Consider the following 25,697-nt stretch of genomic DNA (forward strand, 5'->3'; position numbering starts at 1 on the left):
GCCTTCTAAGTCCCCAAGGGAGTGCCAGCCAGCCACAGAATCAAATGTCAATAGTCATTTGCTTATTTAAAGCACAGTTCTGTTCAAAGAAAGGGAAATGTGGAAGCCACATTCCACAGAACATGAGAGAGGCCCATTTCTTTCATATTAATTAAAAATATGTAGCTGGTAGAGCTCCCAGATGAGCTGTATCATCAGCAGTTCAATCATCATAAAACAATTATTTGTCTTTACTAATCCTCCACTCTCCCTCTCAGCTCTGCTCATTGAGATTTCAATCGCTGAACTGATTTTTTTTTTCCTGTGCAGTCAGAGGCACAGTATTAAATCCCGAGTCCAAATGTCCCAGGCAACTCTGCTCTATTCATAAAACTCACTAAATTTTGCAAAATTGTTACTGAATCCTCTTTGATCTTACGGCTTGTTAGTATTTACATGACCAGATTTTACTTTTTTTCCCAGCACTTTTTTAAACTAAAAGCTTTTCGAAATAAAATTCGCATATAAATATGTACAATTCAACATATTTCAAATATATTAACAGAATCATGCATATATTACCACCACCAAATCCCAGAATATTTTCTTCACCTCTCAAATACATTTCATTCCTGTTAGTATTCACTTCATTACTTTCTATCTCCTGCCCCTGGCAACCACTCATCTTTCTATTTTCATGAATTTGCCTATTTGGAAATTAAACTTTTGTGTCTGACTTTTTTCATTTACCATCATGCTTCCAAGGTTTATCTGTGTTGTAGCATGCATCCCTTTTACAGGTGAGGAACATTCCATTGCTTACCTATACCACATGCACTTACTCATTCACCTGGTGATGTAGTCTTGGGGTGTTTGTACTTTTTTGTCTAATATGAATTATGCTGTTATGACTATCACTTACAAGTGTCTGTATAAAGATACATTTTCACTGTTCTTTGGTAATTATCTAGGGGTATAATTATTAGATAATACAGTAACTGTGTATCCAATATTTTTGGGAACTATCAAACTATTTTTAACACAGGATTATATATATTATAATACATAATATTATAATATAACACAATATATTATATAATATACATAAATTATATAAAATTTATATATAAAGAATATAAATATGTATTTAATATATTAAATATACAATATATTTATATATTTATATAAAATACATTCATATATTTTATACAAAATATAAATATATTTATATACTTATATTATTATAAATATATAAATACATATAATATATATAAATTATATAAAATATATAATTATATAATATATAAATTAATATAATTTATATAAATTATATAAAATATATATAATTTATACATATTTTTTGATTTTTATTTTTGATTTTTATTTTTTTGACAGGCAGGAGTGGACAGTGAGAGAGAGAGAGACAGAGAGAAAGGTCTTCCTTTTGCCATTGGTTCACCCTCCAATGGCCGCTGCGGCCGGCGCGCTGCAACCAGCGCACCAGGCAGAGTTAGACAGTGAGAGAGAGAGAGAGAGAGAGAGAGAGAGAGAGAGAGAAAGGTCTTCCTTCCATTGGTTCACTCCCCAAATGGCCGCTACGGCCGGCGCGCTGCACTGATCCGAAGCTAGGAGCCAGGTGCTTCTCCTGGTCTCCCATGAGGGTGCAGGGCCCAAGCACTTGGGCCATCCTCCACTGCACTCCCAGGCCACAGCAGAGAGCTGGACTGGAAGAGGGGCAACCAGGACAGAATCCGGCATGCCAATCGGGACTAGAAACCGGGATGCTGGCGCTGCAGGCGGAGGATTAGCCAAGTGAGCTGTGGCACCCGCCATACATAATTTATATTTCTGATAGTAATGAATGAAATTTCCAATTTCTTTATTTTTAAAAGATTTATTTATTTATTTGAAAGCAGGGTTACAGAGGGGCAGAGGCAGAGAGAGAAAAATTTTCCATCCACTGGTTTACTTCCCAAATGGCTGCAATGGCCAGAGCTGGGCCAATCCAAAGCCAGGATCCAGGAGCTTCTTCTAGGTCTCCCATGCAGGTGCAGGGGTCCAAGGACTTGCACCATCTTCTATTGCTTTCCCTGGCCATAGCAGAGAGCTGGATCAGAAGAGGAGTAGCAGGGACTTGAACCAGCAGCCATATGGAATGCTGGCATTGCTTGTAGCAGCTTTACCCGCAATGCCAAAGCTCTGGCCCCAGAGGTTCCAATTTCTACATATCCTCACAGACACATTTGACTTTCCCTTTTTTATTTGTTTTTTGATTTAACACCATACTGGTAGACATGAAGTGGTAATTAATTGTAGTTTGGGTTTTCATTTTCCCAAGAATTAATGATATTACATATATTTTCTTGTGCTTATTGACCATTTGTCCTTCTTTGGAGAAATGTCTACTCAAATATTTAGCACATTTAAAGATTATTTGTCATCTGTTTCAGATTATAAGTGTTTTTATATATACTAGATGCTAGACCTTTATTGGAAATACAGTTTGCAAATACTTTCTCCCATTCTATTGGTTATAATTTCATTTTCTTTATATTTAGTGAAATAAGCCAATCCCCAAAAGACAGATACCATATGTTTTCCCAGATCTGTGGTAACCAATAGAGTATGAAAAAATGCAAAGTATAATTATTTGCATTGCAATCTGCATAAAATTATTCCTGAGCATAAACTGCTGAGAGGAAATGGTTTAAAGTCTAAATGAACTTAATAAAAAAAGGAACAAGTTTAACAAAGTGCAATTTACCTATTTTTCCTTTTGTTGCTTGTATTTTTGATGTCATATTTCAGAAACTACTGCCTAATTCAAAGTCTCAAAGATTTTATTTTGTGTCTCCTTCCAATACTCTCACAGGTTTAGCTTTTACATGTGGCCGTCAGTCTACATTGAGCTGGTTTTCATACCTAGTGTGAGGTAGAGGGTCCAGTTTCAGTATTTTACATGTGGGTATCCAGCTGTGCTAGCATAATTTGTTGAAAAGACTGTTCTTTCTCCCATCCAATGGTCTAAGCACCCTTGTCACAAACCAGCTGACTAAAATGTATAGGCTCATTTCTGAATGCCCACTTCTATTTCATTGAGCCATACAGACATATGTGTTATCGTTTATGCCAGAACCACTTTGTTCTAATTATGGTAGACTTATAGTAATTAAGTTTTAAAATCAAGATATGTAAGTTTCTAATTATTCTTTTTCAAGATTGTTTTAGTTATTTCGATTCCCTTGCACTTTCAAATGGCCTTCAGGATCAGTTAAAAATTTCTTCAACAAAGACAATTGGAATTTTGACAGGAATTAGATTGAATCAATAGATCCATTTGAGGAGTGCTGCCATGTTAATAATATTACATCTTCCAACAATCCACTTGGTCTTCTTTAATTTTTTTCATTTTGCTTTGTGGTTTTCAGCCCACGGATTTTGTATTTCTATTGTTAAATTGATTCCTAAGTTTCTAATTCTTTTTAGAAACTACTGGAAGTAGAACTATTAATTTCATTTTTGGATTTTTCATTGCTAGGGTACAGTAATACAAATAATTTTTGCATAGTGGTCTTAGATCCTCCATGCTGTTGAACTCAATTATTACTTATGATAGGCTTTATGTTTATATGGATTATTTAAGATTTTCTACATACAGGTTTATGTCCTCTATGAAGAGAAATACTTTTACTTTTTTTCTCGCTATTTTAATGGCATTTGTTAATATCAAATTGCCCTAGCTAGAACCTGCAGTATAATGTGAACTAGAAATCCTAAGAGTGAACATCCCAGTCCTGGTCCTGATGTTAAGGGGATGATTTCAGGCAGCTGTGGGATTTATCACACATGCTACTTACCAGGTTGAGGATAATTCTTTCCTACTTTTGGATATTTTATCATGAAGGGGTTTCTTAATTTTGTCAAGTTCTCATTCTGATCAAGATGACCTTTTTTTGCTCTTTACTTTATTAAAATAGCTGTTTCATTGACTGATCTTCATATATGAAGCCAAATTTCCTTGCCTGTGGTAAATCCCATTCAATCATACCATATAGTTGTTTTCATATGTTGCTGAATTCAGTTTGCTACTATTTCGTTGAGGATTTTTATATAAGTCTTCCAGAAGGGATATCATTCTATAGTTTTCTTGTGGTCTCTCTCTCTCTTTTTTTTTTTTTTTTTTAGCAGGAGCCAGGTACTTCTCCTGGTCTCCCATGGGGTGCAGGGCCCAAGCACTTGGGCCATCCTCCACTGCACTCCCTGGCCACAGCAGAGAGCTGGCCTGGAAGGGGGGCAACTGGGACAGAATCCGGCGCCCCGACCGGGACTAGAACCCGGTGTGCCGGCACCGCAAGGCGGAGGATTAGCCTAGTGAGCCACGGCGCCGGCCGGTCTCTCTCTCTCTTTTTTTTTTTTTTTTTTTTTTTACAGGTACAGTTAGACAGTGAGAGACAGAGAGAGAGAGAGAAAGGTCTTCCCTTTCTGTTGGTTCACCCTCCAATGGCTGCTGCGGCCGGCGCGCTGTGCTGATCTGAAGCCAGGAGCCAGGTGCTTCTCCTGGTCTCCCATGCGAGTGCAGGGCCCAAGCACTTGGGCCATCCTCCACTGCACTCCTGGCCACAGCAGAGAGCTGGCCTGGAAGAGGTGCAACCGGGACAGAATCCGGCGCCCCGACCGGGACTAGAACCCAGGGTGCGGGCGCCGAAGGCAGAGGATTAGCCAAGTGAGCTGCGGTGCCGGCCTCTTGTGGTATCTTTATCTAGTTTGGTATCAGGGAGTATATTAGCATTTTCCCCTTGAGTTTCAGGGTAATAGTTTAATTATGCATCATGATTTGCCTGCATTTTTGTTGGTATCTATCAAAACTGTATACACATAGGCCGGCGCCACAGCTCACTAGGCTAATCCTCCGCCTTGCGGCGCCGGCACACCGGGTTCTAGTCCCGGTTGGGGCGCCGGATTCTGTCCCGGTTGCCCCTCTTCCAGGCCAGCTCTCTGCTGTGGCCAGGGAGTGCAGTGGAGGATGGCCCAAGTGCTTGGGCCCTGCACCCCATGGGAGACCAGGAGGAAGCACCTGGCTCCTGGCTTCGGATCAGCGCGGTGCGCCAGCCGCGGCGTCCATTGGAGGGTGAACCAACGGCAAAGGAAACCTTTCTCTCTGTCTCTCTCTCTCTCACTGTCCACTCTGCCTGTCAAAAACAAAAACAAAACAAACAAAAAAATAAAACAAACAAACAAAAAAAAACAAAAAAACCTTATATACAGTTATATCTTATTTTTTCATCTTTTAAATATTTTTATTTGTTCATTTAAAAAAATTATTTATTCATTTAAAAAGCAGAGTTACAGAGAGAGAAGGAGAGACAGAAAGAGAGAGAAATCTTTCATCTACTGGTCTACTCCCCAAATGACCACAACAGCTAGGGTTGGACCAGGCTGAAGCCAGGAACCAGAGGTTTCATTGGGGCCTCTCATGTGGGTGCAGGGGCCCAAGTATTTGGACCATCTTCAGCTGCATTCCCAGGCACATTGGCAGGAAGCTGGATCAGAAGTGGAGCAGCCAGGACTTAGGACTTGAATTGGTGCCCATAGGGGATGCTAGTGTCACATTACATCATAAGGCTGGCCCCACATCATTTTTATTTTTGTAATTTATTCAGAAGTCTTAGAGAGAGAGACAGAGATCTTTCAAATCCATAGGTTCTCTTCCCAAATGTCTGCAATAGCCAGGGCTGCTTGAGGCTGAAGCCAGTAGCCTAGGACTCAATCTAAGTCTCCCACATGGGGTTCAAGGAATCAAGTATTTTTTGCTGCCGCCTCCAGGGTGTACATTAGCAGAAAGCTGGAATAAGTAGAGAAAGGAGCAGGACTCAAACCCAGACTTTCTAACATGGGCCGCAGCTTCTCTGCTGCACCACAAGTCCACTCCTTTTTTTCCATCTTAAGGTCTAATATCTCTGTATGGTCTATTTACTGAGAATTGGAACATGGGTGAACTTTTGTTTTAGTTTTGCTTATACATATAGTTACATAATATAATAAAGGGAACAGATAAAAGTTACCTACTGTCTTATCTATGGCCATCTCTATGATAACTTCCATAAGGTTATCTAACAGGCATAGGATTTCTTCTCTTGCTAATCCTCCATGCTCTGCCAATAAATTCATATCACTCCCTTAAGCCTATGTCACATATTACCTTTTCCATGAATTTTCTCATAAAGGAGCTCTCTCCTTTAAACTCCTGTAGCGCTTCTGTTTCAGCCACCCAATAAAGCATACATATGTATGTATTTGCTACAGGATTTTGTTGCAGATTTCAGTGTGTTTTTTTCCCCTGAAAGATGTCTGACTCTGCTTTATATCTAATAAGTAACATACATTAGTTCCCACACAATATATGTTGTAGTAACAATCTTCTTCACTCATTTTTGATGTAATACTCAGGAATTCCATATGATACATAAAGTTATTATATTAGATACCCATTGCTACTGTTTTTAAATTCATCAAACATGAATAATCAATTAATTTTTACTATATCCCAAGCATTTCCACCTACTCTACAACTACACAAACAAAGCACCTAAAATGGTCTTTCTTCATTGAAACCATATTATATCATAATATGGTAAAATGAAAATTAGAACCTGAGAAGAATGAATTATGTAATAGCTATTTAGCAAAAATAAAAAAATAAAACACTCCAAGGTAAAAGTATGCTCCTCATCCCTCGCCGTGACTTGCTTTTCCAAGAATAAATAAAAGTACCTGGGGTCAGCAGGATGACCGATGTGACAATCAGGGAGCAGATGACCAGAATCACCAGCAGTGCGATTGCGATTCCTTTCCAGTTTCTTTGTGGAGGGTTACTCCCCACCAGCTCCTAAAAACAACAAGAAAGAGAACCCCAGTGAGTAAAGAAATCAAATGGACCAAGAAATTATATCTCATTTAAATCAACAACCAACACACGAAGCACAAAGAGGAATGTTCCTGGAAGCTGCCAGTAGCTTTTTTTTTTTTTTTTTTTTTTTTTTTGACAGGCAGAGTGGATAGTGAGAGAGAGAGACAGAGAGAAAGGTCTTCCTTTTGCTGTTGGTTCACCCTCCAATGGCTGCCGCGGCCGGCGCACTGCGCTGATCCTATGGCAGGAGCCAGGTGCTTCTCCTGGTCTCCCATGGGGTGCAGGGCCCAAGCACTTGGGCCATCCTCCACTGCACTCCCTGGCCACAGCAGAGAGCTGGCCTGGAAGAGGGGCAACCGGGACAGAATCCGGTGCCCCGCCCGGGACTAGAACCTGGGGTGCCGGCACCGCAAGGCGGAGGATTAGCCTAGTGAGCCGCGGCGCCAGCCCCCAGTAGCTTTCTGTGCTCTCCTGGTCTCAGTGCCCAGAGGCTTCAGGCTTTCTCCCTCCTGTAACCTAGCAGAACTTTTTCTCTCAAAAAAGAATCTATGGCACCAGTGTTGCGGTGCAGTGCGTTACGCTGCCGCCTGCAATGCTGGCATCCCCCTATCAGAGGACTGGTTCCTGAGTCCTGGCTGCACTCCCTCTGAGCCAGTTCCCTGCTAATGCACCTGGGAAGGCAGCCGAGGATGGCCCAAGTGCTTGGGCCCCTGCCCCTCTTGTGGGAGACCCAGGTGGAGTTCCTGGCTCCAGACCTGTTGTTGAAGCCATTTGGGAAGTGAACCAGTAAATGGAAGGTCGATGTCTCACTCTCTTTCCCTGTTTCTGCCTTTTAAATCATTTAATTAAATAATCTTAAAAAATAAAGAATCTCGGGCCGGTGCTGTGGCATAGCAGATAAAGCTGCCACCTACAGTGTTGGCATCCCATATGGGTTCTGGTTTGAGTCCTGGTTGCTCCTCTTCTGATCCAGCTCTCTGCTATGGCCTGAGAGCAGTAGAAGATGGCCCAAGTTCCTAGGTCCCTGCACCCACATGGGAGATCCAGAAGAAGCTCCTGACTCCTGGCTTCGGATTGGATCAGTTCTGGCTGTTGTGGCCACTTGGGGAGTGAACAAACAGATGGAAGACCTCTCTCTCTCTCTCTCTCTTTGCCTCTGTAACTCTACCTTTCAAATAAATAAATAAATCTTAAAAAATAAATAATGAATCTGATACATTATGTTAAAGCTTTCGTACAAATCTAATGGTTGTCTCAATGAATTAGACTCTTCGCATGGGGTAATCTTGGAGTTTTCTCGTCATTACAACCAGCTAATACTCCTCAGTCAAGCAAACCCAGGTTTGACAAAATTTTCTGGCCCCAAGTCTTCTCTCATTCCCCCCTCCCCTTTTTCACACTCATACTATTGACTCCTACCAACTTTAAAGGTTATTTAACAATGCAATGTACTAATTTTAATCAACTTCTACTGATGCTTCACTATCTTGAGTCTTTTCTTCCTACCATAGATCTTCACACAAAGTCTCAAGATTTTCCAGCTTTTTCTTCACTAAATAATATACCCATGCCTAGTCTAGGCTTTAAGTCCCCTGAAAGAATCAGACTGGTATTGTAGCAGCTGTTGGAATGGGGAATGGATCTGGAAACATTGCTAACAATTGCTCATGGTTGAGTGAGTCTAGGAAATGAATCAGGCATATTGACTGCTGAGACCAAACTCTAGGGTGATTATATTATTTATATTCCAAACTGACATCCTTTTGAAAGACAAAGGTGGCAACATTAATTAATGAATAATAAATAATAAACACAATCGTTATATATTAACTTTATTATTAATAAACAGCTATTAATAAGGGCACATGATCATACTGCAAATGGACAACTCCTGTCACTGTATAGATCTGAGATTACTAATGCTCTCTTCTATGGTGTCCACAATTGCAACTTGTATTAACCATGCCTAAATGAAGAGTAAACACTGCAAGCTAGGCTCCGGTGGTCACTGCTATACTCCAAATGTTGCCATGCTACCCAAGGGTGATGGGACGAAGACAGACATTGCATTGTCAGCCAAGAAAGAAAAAGATCCTGTGAACCAATTTGTAGGCAAGGCCAGAAAGAAGTGGCCCAAAGGCAAAGTTCAAGACACGCTCAATAACTTAGCTTTATTTGACAAAGCTACCTGTGATGACTCTGTAAGGAAGTTCCACACTGAGAGCTTTAACCCCAGGTTGGTACCAGCTGAAAGACTGACGATTCAAGGATCTCTGGCCAGGGCAGGGCTTTAGCAGCTTCTGAGTAAAGGACTTATCAAAGCCGTTTTCCAGCACAAAGGTACAATAATTTATACCAGGAATACAAAGGATGGAGATGCGGCAGCTACTGAGGAAGATCATGAACAGGCCCAGTGGCTCGTTCATTTGGAAAAATGAAACTTTATTAAATTAAAAAGTGAACAATGCGATAATAAATATATCTTTATCCATGATTGGCAGTTCATAAGATTATATCAAACTGCTTCAAATTATTCAACCATAGGTCCTCCCTGGCCCAAACACACCCACCATATGAACACAGATCAAGGCTGGATAGTGATAAGCCTCAAATACCAAACATTTTGAGTATTCTTATTTGGAAACATATAACATGGAAGAGGAGAAGACTTACTTTGTGTAGCTTCAGAAGGCAGAGTTGGAACAAAAAGAAAATTTCATAGAGACAAAATTGTGAATTGTGTATCAAATAAACTTCAGAATTTCTAACCCAAAGTACTGTACAATAATAAAATGACTTCTTCACCAGGAAGAAAGCAGGATTTGTGAGGATCCCGGAGGACCAGTTCTTCAGGGACAGAAGTGGAAACAGATGATCTTGAGAATGTCCAACATACCATCAGTTATTTGGACACAGAGAGGAAGGAAAAGAAAGATGCAGAACTGTGGAAGCTGGGATTGGGAGTGGAAAAATGGATGCTTCCTGAAAAGGGACAAAGACTCCCTCATCATAAACAAAAATCAATTCAAGGGGCTGGTGCTATGGCACAGTGGGTTAACGCCCTGGCCTGTAGCACCGGCATCCCATATGGGTACCGGTTCTAATCCTGGCTGCTCCTCTTCTGATCCAGCTCCCTGCTATGGCCTAGGATAGCAGTAGAAAATGGCCCAAGTTCTTGGGCCCCTGCACCCACATGGGAGACCTGGAGGAAGCTCCTGGCTCCTGGCTTCAGATCGGCGCAGCTCTGGCTGTTGCAGCCATCTGGGGAGTGAACCAGCAGATGGAAGACCTCTCTATCTGTCTCTCTCTCTCTCTGTAACTCTGTCTTTCAAATAAATTTTAAAAAATCAATTCAAGAGGGATCAAAGATTTGTATGTAATACTGGGAACAATGAAAACAAAGAAACACATCAAGGGGAAACACATCAAGATATTGGTGTAGATGATGACTTATTGAACAAGACTCTAAAAGAATAGGCAACAAAAGCAACACAAGAGAAATGGGATAGTATCAAACTCAGAAGCTTCCACACAGCAAAGAACGCAATCAATAAAGTGAAGAGACATCTGACAGAATAGGGGAAAATATTTGCTAGCTACTTATCTAACAAAGGTAAATATTCAGATTATACCAGCAACTCTAAAAACTCAACAACAAAAGCACAACAAATCCAGTTAAGAACTGGGCAAAAGACATTAATAGCAAGTTCTCAAAAGAAGAAACAAATGTATGAAAAAAATTTCCCAATGTCATTAGCCACCAGGGGAATGCAAATCAGAACCACAGTGAGTATCACCTCACTCTTGTCACAATGGGTTCTATCCAAAAGACAGAAAGCAACACATATGGGGAAAGAGGTGAAGAAAGGGGGACTTTTATACACTGTGGGAGGATGTACATTAGTGCAACCATCATAGAAAATGGCACAGAGATTGCTGAAAATGCTAGAAACGCAACTGTCCTATGATCCAGCAGCCCTACTACTGGGTATACACCTAAAATACAGGAACACACTGTGTCAAGGAGACACCTGCTCCACCATATTTTCAGCAGCACTATTCACAATAGCCAAGACACACAATCAACCAAGGTATCCATCATTAGATGTATGGGTAAACTAATGTAGCATACATGCACCACAGAATACTATCCAGCCATAAGAAGGAGTGAAATCCTGCCATTGTAGTAAAATGGATAGACTAGAGGATATCATGCTGAGTGAAATAAGCCAGACATAGAAAGACAAATGATGCATATTGTCCCTCAATGTGGAAGCTAAACAAACAAAAAATACAAGGCTGTTTTGATAATAACTACTCTTTAGTATCTCTTAAAATTTGGTATTTTGATGCCTCTGGCTTTGTTTTATTGCATAAGATTGCTTTAGCTATTTGGGGTCTCTTGTGTTTCCATTTGAATTTCAGCATCATGTTTTCTATACAGCCTGGTACTGGTACAAAAACATATGGACAGACCAATGGACTAAAATAGAAGCGCCAGAAATCAATCCAAGCATCTACAACCAGCTTATATTTGACAAAGGAGCTAAAAATCAATCCTTGGAGCAAGGACAGTTTCTTTAACAAATGGTGCTGGGAAAACTGGACTTCCACATGCAGAAGTATGAAGCAAGAGCCTTACTTTACACCTTACACAAAAAATCCACTCAAAATGGATTAAAGACCTAAATCTATGACCTGATACCATCAAATTGTTAGAGAAAATAGGGGAAACTCTGCAAGACATTGGCATAGGTAAAGACTTCCTGAAAAGACCCCAGAGGCATAAGTAATCAAAGCCAAAATTAACAAATGGGATTTACATCAAATTGAGAAGATTCTATACTGCAGAAAAAAAGGAAAAAAAAAAAAAAACAAAAAAACACTCAGGAAACTGAAGAGGCAACCAACAGAATGGGAGAAATTATCTGAAAACTATTCAACTGATAAATGTTTAATAACCAGAATATATAAAGAGATCAAGAAAGTCAACAACAAAACAAACAGCCCGGTGAAGAAATGTGCAAAGGACTTAAACAGACATTTTCAAATCCAAATGGCCAACAGACACATGAAAAAATGCTCAGGATCAATAGCCATTACAGAAATGCAAATCAAAACCACAATGAGGTTTCACCTCACTCCAGTTAGAACGGCTTTCACACAGAAATGAACATATTCCTAAAATTGTACTTATGAAATACATGAAGTTTGTATTGTGGAGTTCTGTTATGAGTAATTAATTCAAACCCTAAGTTAGCTTAGATTAAGTACACTGAAGTTAAAAAAAAGACAGGCCTAAGGGTACAGGAGTGAAAGAGTAAAACTATTCCTGGAATTTAGATTCTTCCACATTCCTGTATGACGTCTAGCCCCTGAGTTGCTCAAATGCACCAATGAAATGCATAAATAATAAGGAACTCACCTACGTGTGTAGTGACGTATGTACTTGTTTACTCTAGTGCATAAAAATGCTGGGAGAGGGAGGGATGGGGCTTCTCGCCTCAGCACTGCACTGCGTTGTATGTGCCGGTGGGAGCCCCAGCTAGCTGAAAATAAAACCCCCTTGCTTTCGCATCTGTGACTGTCTTTTGTGGGTAAATTGGGAAAAGTCTCAAGGTCTAAAACCCAACAGTATTTCTGAAATAAAATTTTCTTGGCCAGGGGTGGGGGAAGAAATGGCAAACTGTTTCTATGTGTTTGTAATCAATACTATGTTTGTTATTCAACAAATATAAGCCCTTTCAATTAAAAAAAAACCAATCTGAGCACAAAATAGTGATTTGTAGAGGCTGGAGGGGGGATGGAAGGGATAAAAAGTTTTTGGATTAAAAAAATAGGGAAGCTGAGTGTGGTTCATTAATTGTGACAAAGAAAGTAATACAAGATGTTAAAAGGGGAAGTGGAGTGAGAAACATACAGGAACTTTTGGTTTTACTACCTCAAAATTTTCACTTTGTAAATGTAAGACCATTATCAAATAAAATGTTAAAAAACTGAACAAAAAACCAAACCTCTGCTTCCTCCAGGCCTACGGCGCTAAGATATTTTGCACTGAAACTCAATTCAGTTCCTATTATTGAATGAACTAATGCACATGGGCAACAACAGCATATCACACTTCGGTGAAAGGGTTCTGGGTTCTGGACACCATTTCCTAAGAACAGAGGCATGGCATTCTCTTTCAGGCAGTGTTCTTGCATTTAGGAAGCAGGGTAATTTTACCCATGAGAACAAAGATGTTCTTTACGAAATTCCATTTCATTTGTCAAGTTTCATTTTTCAGAGTGCAGGTAATTTTCTTTTACCACACAAACAACATTGTAACATAATAAAGGGAAATAAAAGGAAAAATGAAAAATATGGCTAATTCAAGCAATCAAAACTTTAATCTTTTCCATATGCCTTTTTAGTTCTGGTCTGTGTGCACATTTAATTTTTTATAAAGGTATGCCCAGAGAATAGATATGGCTTTTCAGTTAAAATACAGGTTAATGTGTGCTTCCTTGAACATTCAGTTTTGCTTCCAAAATTCAGACTTCCTAATTTTAACTTGGCAGAGTTGAACTATGAAAAATTGAAGTAGAACTGACCCTGATTTCCATAAAGAATAAGTGGAGTCAGTCAATTATCCCTTGACACATTAGTGTATTTCTCAGCAGAAGCATATATTTTTGGTTCACAATGGTGAAAATGAGGTTATAAAACATTTCCCATAATATTTGATACTAAATGGATACTTGGAGGTCCAGTAAAATGACAATGAATGTTTACAACCTACATTTGATCTAAAAAAGGGACTAAATCTCCCACCCGCTCATTATCCATCAATTCACCCACCCACCAATCCATCGATCTACATCTGTCCATTTACCTATTCACCAACCCAGGTGTCCACATCTGTCCACACGTGCATCCACATCCATCCACCCACCCACATGTCCATCTCTCATTTATCTGGGGTTTATTCTGCTAGGCTCTAGATACAGAAACTTGGATACAGAACTGAATAAAACAGACAATGGCACTGTAATCAAGCCCAGGTCAACAATCTTTTTCCATATTTCTTTCTTGTTGTCTAGATCAGGGATGATGGGACCATCAATAGTTAGATAAGTCTGCAAAGAGAAGAAAAAAGTAAGACAAGGTGGCTCAGGTAAGCTGTTGGCATACGAGAAGGGCAGAGAAATGTTCTGAGTAAGTGATGTTTGCTCACTACCGAGAAAAGATAACTCAGGTAGAGGCAGTGAGAGGCACCCATACTTCAAGACAACACAGGCTTCAGCATGGAGGACAAGAAGGAACAGTGGTTAGAGCGGCAAGGGCGAGGTGACTGAGATGACAGAGGACAGTGTGGGTGCAAGGGGTCAAGGAGGGCAGGACCTGGCAGTCCAGTGCTGCCTTCTGGTTACCTCTGAATGAAAGAGGTTTGGGCACAGGAGAGGGTGTGACCCCAATTCCCACTTAGAAATATAACCAGGAGAGCTGCTCCATGGAGATCAACCAGGGAAACCAAGGTGGGGACAGGAAGGGCCAGCAAGGAAGACAGAATGACAGTGATTCGTCTCAGGTAGTGTTGGTGCACGTGGTGAGTAGCTGAATCTTGGGCATATTATAAAAAGATGTTAGTCAATAGTGCTATTGCAAACAGATGATTCAGAGCTGATGTTGGGGTACATCTATGTATCATGTCAGTATTGGCAGATCTCTCTGCTCAAGATGAATGTCCTTTGTGACATCACATAGTTACTGTGTCCCCAACAGTGACTCCGTTGCATCCTGTTTTACCCACACATTTTAGGCAGGGAATGCCTTCAAGCTTGTGGAAAACATGGATTCATCTCATCTTGGCCTGAGCTTCCTTATAGCTTCCCTGCATTTCCCTCACCTCCTGTCTCGTAACTCCATGTTTTATGAGGAGTGCATATTCCAACGTTAGCCCTAAGAAGAAGATGATTTAAAAAATTAGAGAAGAGCTGCAAGGATGGAAGAGATGAGACAAAAGGAACTGATTACTTAAGTTCTATAAAGGTCAAATGCAAACACGTTTAAAAACACATTATAATTTATAAAAAACTATAGAAACATAAGATATTACTTGACTATGTATTGCTATCACCACTAAATGATGTTTCCGTGGTATTTGACATATAATACAGAAGGAACTCAAACAAGCATCACACTTCCTATACTTTATAAAGGAAGTCAAGGGTACACAGTATCACGTTCCTTTTACCGCATACCTTGTTGCAACATCTTAAAGCAGGGAAATGAGAATTTTTACTTTGGTTGGGTGCCCAGAGCAGGGTGATCCTGACTCCATGACAAATGGAGTGATGTACTCTTTAAGCAGCAGACAACCACCTTGAGTGTGTCTCGTACAAACACAGGGTAGTGCTTGCTTTATGTATTTTGAGTACTGCAGAGTTAGAGGCACAGGAAGAGCTGTACCCAGCAGAAGTGGGATTGGAAGTTGGTTTCCCAACAATCTGAAGCCTCTTCCTAAAGACAGCTCTACCATTGGAGACTGGAGTGTGGGGAGCCACAGATGCAGGAGGGTCGTGGTGGTAGGCAGACAGCAGGGACTCTGCTGACCCTATGACGGGGACAGCTGGCAATTTCACATTTTATTTTCCTTAGTGAAAGGCAGAGAGGTCAACCAGATGGCCCTCTCACTAGGGAAGGAGGAAGTGAATTAAATTATTTTCTCACAATAATCCATCTTTGAACCCATCAATCTCCTCTTCTACCAGGCAGCTTTCATAAGTATATTAAGACTAAAGAAAAGATGCCTTTTCTAGGATTACTTAAATCCAAGGTTAGGTAATGGGCATTTTTTTAATTCCAGAAGATATATATATATACACACACACACACACATAAATGTACACATATACATATATAGGCATATATGTATATATACATATGCATATACACACATATACATATACATATACATACACACACACACACACACACACACACACATATATATATATATAAATCAGCAAGTGGTTGGGCTTACTATTCCAGGCTGGACATGAAAATAGGAGCCCATCTCATTTAAGCAAGCAGATCCCAGGTTGTGGCCCGACAGAGCAGGGTATATACCTAACAGCAGAGAATTTTTCCTTTTGCAAGACTAGCTTCCTCGTGTCTGGTGCTTTGCTTCTTGTAAGCACTTTTGAGATGCGTTTGCTGGCTGTGAGTGTGAGGAGGGAAGGCGGAGTAGGTATGGCCACAAGATAGGAATCAGTGCTTGACTCCATATGAATGACCGTGACAGATGCAGGGCTGGGTGGGCTAAGCACGCATTTCTGAAAGACAGAAGCAACCAATGGCGTGGCAACGGGAGGGGTGGGAACAGAGGCAGAGACAAGCCTACCCCCAAATATGCTGTTGATGACATTAACCAGAAGCTAATTTTGGTTGACCAGCCCTGCTTCGGAGAACCAGCTGTTAATTAGGAATCTCCATCGTCTTCATGAAAGAATAACCAGACACAAAATCTCCAGCGCGCCCTTCTCCGGACACCTGCCACCACACGGCTCTGTGCTTAGAAGAAGGCTCTGTCCCTCCCTCGGGTTCTCCACCACTCGTTCTGTCTGTGCCTTGTGGACTTACCTAGGAGCCACTCTCCATTTCTCATTCAAACTTAGAAACTTCTAAGGTTGACTATTTTACATAACATGACTTCATATTACTGCCTGAGGGCACAGCACTTTGAAATCACATCCTCCACCATTACTAAGACAGCTGCCAGCCCTCTGCCTGCAGTTCAGCAAAGCTGAGTATGGAAAATGAGCTTCTGCTCTATCCATTCTTCTAGAAAAAAAAAAACCCAGGTGGATTAATGACTCCAATATCTATGTCAAATTTTTTTGGTTGTTTTTACCTCAAATTCAAACACCCAAGCTCAAATTATTTTAAGCTCTTCAGTTTAATTGGCTGTGTCTGATAGGTTCTTTTATGAAATTAATTCAAAATGTTAGAAATTCTTACCTGCAGAGTTCCTTCTAACTTGGAGCTATTTTGATATAATGTTTTAAAAGGTATCAAGTTGTTCCATTTATACCCCAAAGCAATGGCACTGTGACCTTAACGCCCTCAGGAGAAATTTAACAACCTAACGTGCCAGAGAGAAATCCTTTTGTGAGAATGTGGCTATCAAAGTAAGCTGCAGGATTCAAAATGGAGCATTCATATCCTTCACCACGGCTGGTTATGATAACAATGTCTTAGCATCTTCAGATAATGACTGCCTTTGCATGGAGTCCCCGAAACCCACAGGCAATTCTGAGACTAGTTTTCTATACTGGGAAGCTGCTTTTTGGCAAGCTCAATGGATCACTTCTCAAAGTCAGAAATCCCTGCAGGCACTCAATAAATATTAAGTAGTTAACAACCAAGTCTCAAAGACAAGACCCACCAGCAATTTAATAGCAGAAACTAAAACAATTCAAGCTCATTTTTTCCAAAGGGTTTCCCACCCCAATACAAAACTCACTCCAACTCAGTGCAGATGCCCTGTGAACAGTGCTCAGGCAAAATGACTTCAACTGCCCTCCTCCATCTCCCTGGGGCTGCTGGAAGCCACATTTCTGCCCCAGGAGCCTGCGCCTCTCCTCTACAGCCTTAGATAGTTAACATAACCTGGGTCAGAAGTCTATTTCAGAATCTTAGGTGTGGGATTAAAATATTCCAATTTTCTCTTGGCTGTTGTTATGAAAAAGGGAAGGTAGGTGGGGGGAATTAAGTGTCTGTTTCCGTATGGTGTAGGGAAATAATACAGGCCTACAGAATGAGAGGCATGAATTAAAGAGGCTCAGTGCAAAAGGATGAGAGCAAAATGATAAGAAGCAAAAAAGATAAGTGGAGAGAGAAGGCGCCCCTATTGGTTTTCCATTCTTGGCTTCTTCCCCCCTGGGGCCTGGATGAATTTTTCCCTTAGATTTAATAAGGCACTCCCATTACTTCATGAAATATTTCATTTCTCCTCTTAGTTAAACTAGTTTGAATTGATTTCTGCAATTTTGGGATGAAGAAGCTGAATACATAGCAAGTAAAGACACCATTGCAGCAGTCGTGGCCCTGGCCCTGGCTCCACATCTCGGAGGGTGTGCTGCGTGCACTAAGGAAGATCTTACTCCTGTTTGACCCTTGTTCCATGTCTAGGAGTCCATGCTGTGTTCACATGCTTCTGTTTATTTTTTTGTGGCATATTGTGGCCAAGAGTGCACTGAAAAACCATGTGAAAATTTTAATCATCCCCTTGGTTTATAATTTTGAAATCACTGATTTGCAAATCTGATGTGTAATTTTCTTTGAAAAGCTATGTTATTCCACATATATGTAGAGTTATTTTTCCATGGAAACTCTTAACAATTACCCTCACAGAGCCTCAGGAATCCAACTTGTCATCATTTGTGTCCCCCTCTGTGACAGGAGGAAGCTGACCCAAAATGAAGCCAGCACCTGCCAAGGCAATTGGCACAACACAATGTGCACAAGGCTCTTGAGGAGAAAGTGCTCTTCCTAAGAGATTTTTTTTTAACATTCAGGATCAAATTACTCAAAAGAAAGGCTGTAGCATTTAAAAAATACAGTTGGCCTAGAATAAAGCTTACTTAGTAGACTAATGTTAAAGTCATTGGTCTGATACACAGCATCTTCATATTGCTTGGTCTACTTGAGAGACTTACAGCATCAGAGAAATCATTGGTCACAGGATACAACCATTACTGATCACAAGGTCTTCATTCTAACTGCAACCTTAACCCACCTTTGTCATGTTGCCTAACATCCACAGGATCTGGAGACCAGGATGTGTATGTCCTAGTGGGAGGAGAAGGTGCCATTATTCTGTCTACCAGAGTGGTGTATTCCATGAAACAGGCTGTGATATGGTGATGAAGAGAACAACCTACTACTACAGGCATGGCATGGATGAAATCTCATGAATGTAATTTTACAAGAAATAGGTCACACACTAGAGAACATAGGATAAACCATTTCATTTATATAAAGTTCAAAAAGGGGCAAAATGACACTACTGGTATAAGAAAGGGGCTCACACTTAAATCTATGAAGACAATCAAAAAAGGGATTTCTAGAAAATCCAGGCTGTCGCATAGCCCGGGAGGGCAAGGAGTCTCAACTGGCAAGGAGAAGTCAAGGTGCAGGGGCTTCCGGGGTCCTGGCTGCAGCCTGTTCCTTGAGCTGCATGGAGGTTACTGAGAGTTTCAGGTAATAGTCATCTGTTAAGTGCTATGTTCACATGTCATATAGTTACTGCATTGCAATACGTCACAACAGCAAAGGTTAGCTACGTGGACTGTACTCCAATTTCGTGAGGCTAAGCACTGGCCAAAAAGAGTGAACTGAGGAAATACTTCTCTGGACTTAACAACAGGTAGGAGGGAGGCAAATTAAATGACATTGTGAGACAGGGCCATGGGCAGGAAGTGCACAGTGCTACAATACAATATAATGATGTGGGGGCAGGGGATAATAAGTTATTGGGGGAAGGCCAGGGCTCTCTGAGGAAGACAAATTTAGGTACAAGGTTGAAGGATACACAAGGACTAGGGGGGAAATAGCTGGTGTCCCAGCAAAGGAGGCACAGAACGGTGGGTGTGAGCCTGGTGCTACACAGTGAGCAGAATCTTTGTGCTTCACACCAAATGCGATGGGAAGCCAGTGAGGGATTCTCTAAACCAGCATGAACAACTTTCAGAAGTCAGGCATTAGTTCATTATACAATCTGACTACTGACATCTGAAAAAGTACAGAGAAAGCCAAGGAGTGATTACTTTCCCCACGGAGCCTTAAAATGTGTCAACTATCAGGCCAAGATGGGATCAAACACATCCAAACATAAAATATTCACATAGCAACTATAAAAATTAGTGGGAGAAAATAAATGGCACAAGCTTGACTGCAGGATATGTCATCACATCACTTCATTCTATTGTCTAAATGTAGTTTGTTCCTAATATTTATTCACTGTGCAAAGCTCTGACATAAATTTCTTTTATGTATCATGGACCATTTACTATAAGTAGAAGGTAGCAACAAATTACAAAATCAATGGTGCATAGATCTCAGGATGGTAAAGCAGCTTTCTAATCATTGTATTTCCATATTCAGGAGGACAACAAATGACTTTAAGATGGCAAGAACAAGTTTTAAATAACATTTAGCAACTGACACATGTCTCTCAATAATCACACCAGGATCCTGTTGGACTCACTTTCCCAAGTCTGTTCTGTTGGCTCATTTACTTCATTTTCATTGTTGGTGGCTCTTATCTTTTCATAAAGGGGCTAAAAGCACAACAGAGGATAATAATTAGCTTGAGGAGCCTAAACTAGACCAGAGCAAAACATACAATCCTGCATGATCCCAATAGCAAGTAGATGGCCATGAACTTAGGACAAGCCTGATTCCCATTCGTGAAACTCATGGGAAAGGGTTGGCACAGGACAGCCTGAGAAACGATTTGTAGTCCCTCTCAATCTCTCTCTCTCTCCCCTCTCTATTTTTCTCTCCCACCACTCCACTGCCACTCTCCCTCACAAACCTAGTTAATACCCATTAATCCATGACATAAATGAGACTCCCCCTCTCTGGAATATTCACGAACATTGAAGCAACAACAAACAAGGATCAAACATGTTGAAGAGATTCAAATATCCAGGGAATCATTCATTGCATCATCTATGGGATGTGGTGCTTTTCAGATCTGAAGAGTACTTGGATTAGAAAATGCTAGTGAGCAGTGCAGAACCAAAGGTGGGAGGAAAGAAGAAATTGGAAGAAGAATTGCAAAAGCAATGAGAAAAAATGCAAGAGAATATAAGATACAGGGACAGTGGGAGTAGATTGCTACACTGAAGACAGTAGCAATTCAAGAGAAATGAAGAACCAAGTGCAAGAATCCAACTGTCTGGATTGTCTGGGTGGAAGCAAACAACCACACATGTTAGCAGACACTGCAGGCATTACATTTGTGTACAAAATTCTGACTGCACAATTAAGAAAGGGAGGAAAAGGCAGAATGTAGATTTATGGTGGCCTTTTTATAACAGCTATATACATGGGACATATTCAAATAATGTCTACCTGAAATTATTCAAATGTATTCTGTACATTAAGCAGCAAAACTTGAGTAATTTCAAAGTTGCACATGTTAGGAACAAGATAGGCAAGTTCATATCTTAAACTCAATTCAGATTGTTCAGTTTTTACTTCAGTTTTATCAATCAAGTTTAAATCATTAGTTTATGATCAAATGTTTTTATATATCGCTGTTTTAAAAGGATTGAGGACAATTTTAATGTTGTTATAGGCAAAATGTATTTAAAACACCCCACAATTTATGATGTATCGAGAAGAGCTAAGGCATGTGTTTTAATCATAGCATGTATATCACAAAGGGAAAAATACAAATCATCTTTCTACTTTAGATATTGAATAACAGATGGAATGAATTTGTAGGGAACCTACAGGAAAGCAAACAGGGCTTATTTTGCTGGAAAACTGGAACTGTAAGAAAAGGTCAAGGTAATTAGTATACTTACCTAAGGAAAATGGATGAGGCTTACACCTAATTATTGCCTCCATGTATAATGCATTCAATGCAAAGGTTTTTGGACAAAAGAAATAATAACTATCTAGTCCCTGGGACAAGGAAAAAATTAATTAATAATATAAGAAGGATTATTTGAAATAACTTTATGTGTTTATCCAAGTGCTGCTATGAAAGCGACTTTAAAATCCCCGCGGTGGGGGTGGGGTGGAACATATAAAATGTAGATCTCAGGGTCCCCTAGACCTACTGAATTGGAATCTCTGGAGTTAGGGTTACAGAGTGTTCATTTTTCACAGTGTTCTTAGGTGATGCTTCTATTTCAAAATTTATTTATTCATTTAGGAGTCAGAGAGGGAGACAGAGAGAGATGCCATCTGGCTGGTTCATTCCCCAAATGCCCTCAATGGCCAGCAATGGAACAGGCTGAAGGCAGGTGCTTGGAATTCAATCCAGGTCTTCCAGGAATGTGGCAGGGACCCAAGCACTTGAGCCATCATCTGTCTCCCAGGGTGCACATTAGCAGGAATCCGGAACTGGGAGCAAACTCAGGTACTCAAACTCAAGTACTCCAATATGCAGTGTGGGCATTTAGCAGCTAGGCCCACCCTAGGTGATATTTCTAAATCTGCAAGAACTTCTTACCATATATTTAACATCAGGATAAAACAGTTTACCAGACTTTCTCACTATTGGTTTAAGAATGGGATGCTCAGACCAGGCATTTAGCCTACTAGGTCAGATGCCTGCAGCTCATACTGGAGTGCTTAGGTCTGATACCCAGCTCTAGCAGCTGACTCCAGCTTCTAGCCAGTGCAGGTGCTGGGAGGCAGTAGTGATGGAATTAGGTTCCTGCCATCCATACGGGAGACCCAGATTGAGTTCCTGGCTCCAGGCTTGGTCCTGGCAAGGGGCTATAGTGGGCATTTGGGGAGTGAACCAGTGGATGGAGTCTCTTCTTCTGTCTCTCCTCCTACCCTACCACAGTCTAATAAACAAACAAAAAGTGAATGAATGAAAAGAGTGGGGCGCTCTAGGATGTCAGAGAAAGTCTGCTGAGATATGGCTTGGTGCTCTGGGGGTCAGCAGCAGGTCTCCAAGGCCACTCTGTTCCTTAACCACACCCACCTCCTTTCCTCTGATCTGCTCCTTGTCCCTAGGATGCTAACCCCTGACCTTGACAAACTATAGCCCCACACACATCGTTGGAGTGTGCTTCAGGTTGATCATTGGCAGGAGATGGCTGAGAAGGAGAGATATCTGGAGATGTCTGCCCTGGGCTCTCCCTGCCCTGCCTGTTTTCTGGCAGGGGAAGTTTCCTTCCACAGCCAAAGACCCTGGGAGGGCCACAGCTCCATGGAGTCAGCCCTCATGCAGGGCCTGGCCTACTAAGTGCCACTCCCTGCCCCTTCAGCCTAAGGTCAGAGGGGGCAAGAGTTTTAAGTTCTTGCTGCATTCTGGGTGCCCTTTAGCCTGCCCAGACTTCTGTAAACAGCCCTCCTGAGGCTGTCTTGAACAACCCACTGAATTCGACTAGGGTTCCCGCATTGGCTCTGAGTAATACAGCACATACAGAACCCCATGAAATTTTCTCATATCTGCAATGAAATGATGCAGCATTTATTACCCATAACAAACCAGCCTGCCTCCTGGACGGTCTGATCTCCTGCCAATTCAACACGATGCTTCTTTAGAGAATGGACTATGCCTGAGGTGGGTTTGTAGTCCCTTCTTACCCCAGTGCTACATATGGTATTTTTAACATAGATCCTGAATGAAAATTTGCTTTTTGGTTGGTTAGAATTAATTTTCCTTAGTACCTTACAATACATGGCCAGGAGGTCATGGTTAAACAGCAACCACAGTGTGTAATGAGAGTGCACAGGACACATACAGCATCCAGAACAATAAGCATTCACGTATCTCAGGTCTAAATTGTTCAGGTTCCATTGTTGCCAAAACTCAATGACATCCTCAAAAGATGAAGATACTGCTTTGTTTGAAACATGTGAAAAATAAGAGTGTTAATTGTTAAATCAACAACAAGAGTCACTGTGCACTTACTCCCCATGCTGGAATTCTGTCCTTAATGAAGTGTATATAAAGTCAATTAAAAATGAATCATAATGAAAAATGGGACGGGAGAGGGAGTAGAGGTGGGATGGGAATGAGGGCGGGAGTGGGGGGAAGAAACACTATATTCCTAAAAGCTGGACATATGAAATTTGTATTCATTAAATAAAAACCTTCTAAAAAAACAAAAAATATAAAATAAAAAAGACTATATTGGTTCAAAAAAAAAAAAGAGATTTTCTATTTTCATTACTGATATTTCCTTCTAGCCAGTAGAAATTCTTACTTTGTTTTGGCTGATTATTGTTAATGGAAGGAAAAGGTTTTCAGTAAAACTGATTTGCCTGCTGAGCAATTAGAATTTTAGATGTACAAATGGTTTCCACCAATTACAACACCAGGGGCACTGGCCTCTGTGCCTGACATCGGAACTACAAATCTACATTCAGCAATACTTTAGAATTACATGAAAATAAGGGTTTGTGAGGGCAATTTTTCAAACTGTGAGCTGTGAGCTGAGTAACCTTCTACTGTTTATAATTTGCCCAATCTGTGATATTTTGTTAGAGCAGCAGAAAATGGACTGAGCAGCTTCTCCTCTCTCTAGAGTGTTGTGAAAGCAACTTGAGCAGAAGACATGATTGTGACACACCTTCATTCTACAGAGGCTCCCTGGTGTTTTCACATGCTTGATACACACTATCTCCTTCCTAAATGGAAAACTCCAGGTGGTGAAAGAAACATTCAAATTGTCCCTGGGCCTTCCAATCAGACATCCCTGGATTTGCCCCTGCCATTTGCTAGGCAAGTGACTGCGTAGTAAACTCTGATGCTCAGATTTCTCATCGGCAGATTGGGGATAATGTATACCCTATGATACTGACAAAGAGAATACAAAGAGTATGAGAACAATGCCAAGCACAAAGCAGGCAATTTGTAAGTCATGGCTACTAGCGTATGTCACCATATGAACACAGTGCCAAAGTGTACCCCATGTTACATTGTTACAGAAGTGCTATGGACTGAATGCTTTTGTCTTCCCCATATTCATGTTGAAATCCTAACCCCACAATGTAACTGTACAAGGAGATGGGTTCTTTGGGGGGTAATCAAGTTACAAGAGTCAAACCCTCCTGAATGGGGTTAGTGCCCTTATAAGGAGATACGAGGGGCTTTCTGCTCTCTGCTCTCTGCCAAGTGAAGCTACAATGAGAAAATTGCCATCTGCAAACCAGAAAGCGGGCCCTCCCTCACCAGAAATGCTGGCCTCAGACTTCCAGCCTCTACAACTGTGAGAAACACATTTTGTTGTTTAACCCACTCAGTCTGCAATATTATTTTACAAGCATCCCAGACCAACTGAGGCAAGGAGTTAAAAAACAAACACATGAAAACAGGCATTTCTACAACATGGGAACTTCCAAACTGACCTACACCATTAAGCTAATCCAGTGTCAGAGTGTGGGGTGCTCACACACAGAAGAAGCATTGCCCGGGGATGAGATGAGATGCAGCGACCTATTGCAGACTGTAAGGCTCATGGTGTAGCTCCAGGACTAGAGGAGAGTGAAGCACCTCAGAGCCCTGAGATTCTGACAGTAGCCCAGGAAACGAAGCTTCCAGCACTCCTAGGTCTACAGCTGGGAAGGGGGAAGGAAAGGCATTGACTTTGTTGTGAGGCGGTGGGCCTGTGATGCCTCAGCTTCAGAATTATCAGGACAGCCTGTGTTCCAGCAAGAAGAGAGCACCTGGCCAGAGTCCCTCTGTATTGGCAGCAATGATAATGAAACCCAGGTCTGTGTACATGACATGCAACCCTCCTGAATTGTGTGCAACAGCCCTCATTCGTTGACATTACAAAAGACTTTTGATGCTGCTTTGCTCATTTGCTTGTTGGACCTAGTTCAGTCTCCAATCCTGCACTCCAGGGAGTAAGGGTGAGTTCCTATGTCTGGGTAGCAGCTTTGAGCATGTGGCATTTGTTCCTATATATTCAGCCATCACATCTAGTGTTGGCTACAAAATAGTTGTAAGCCAATCAGTTTGCTATCCTATTTCATCAAGTAAAGTCTCCTGAATGTATTACAAAAGGAAATTTCCCTTAAAAATAATGGCCTGTAGTAGTAATGTGGAAAGACCCCAACATTT

At 41.0% G+C, this 25,697-nt stretch overlaps 1 protein-coding gene across 6 annotated transcripts in view; it reads right to left on the reverse strand.

Moving 5' to 3' along the window:
- DPP6 (dipeptidyl peptidase like 6) overlaps window positions 1-25,697 on the reverse strand; it is a 1,252,024-nt gene that overhangs the window by 485,487 nt on the left and 740,840 nt on the right. For all 6 annotated transcript variants that reach the window (XM_051857103.2, XM_051857105.2, XM_070077270.1 and 3 more), the window contains exon 2: window positions 6,751-6,865. In XM_051857103.2, coding sequence (XP_051713063.2) covers window positions 6,751-6,865 — 115 coding nt within the window. The remainder of the gene's footprint in view (window positions 1-6,750; window positions 6,866-25,697) is intronic.

This window comes from Oryctolagus cuniculus, chromosome 7, assembly GCF_964237555.1.
Source record: "Oryctolagus cuniculus chromosome 7, mOryCun1.1, whole genome shotgun sequence".
NCBI classification, from domain to species: Eukaryota; Metazoa; Chordata; class Mammalia; order Lagomorpha; family Leporidae; genus Oryctolagus; species Oryctolagus cuniculus.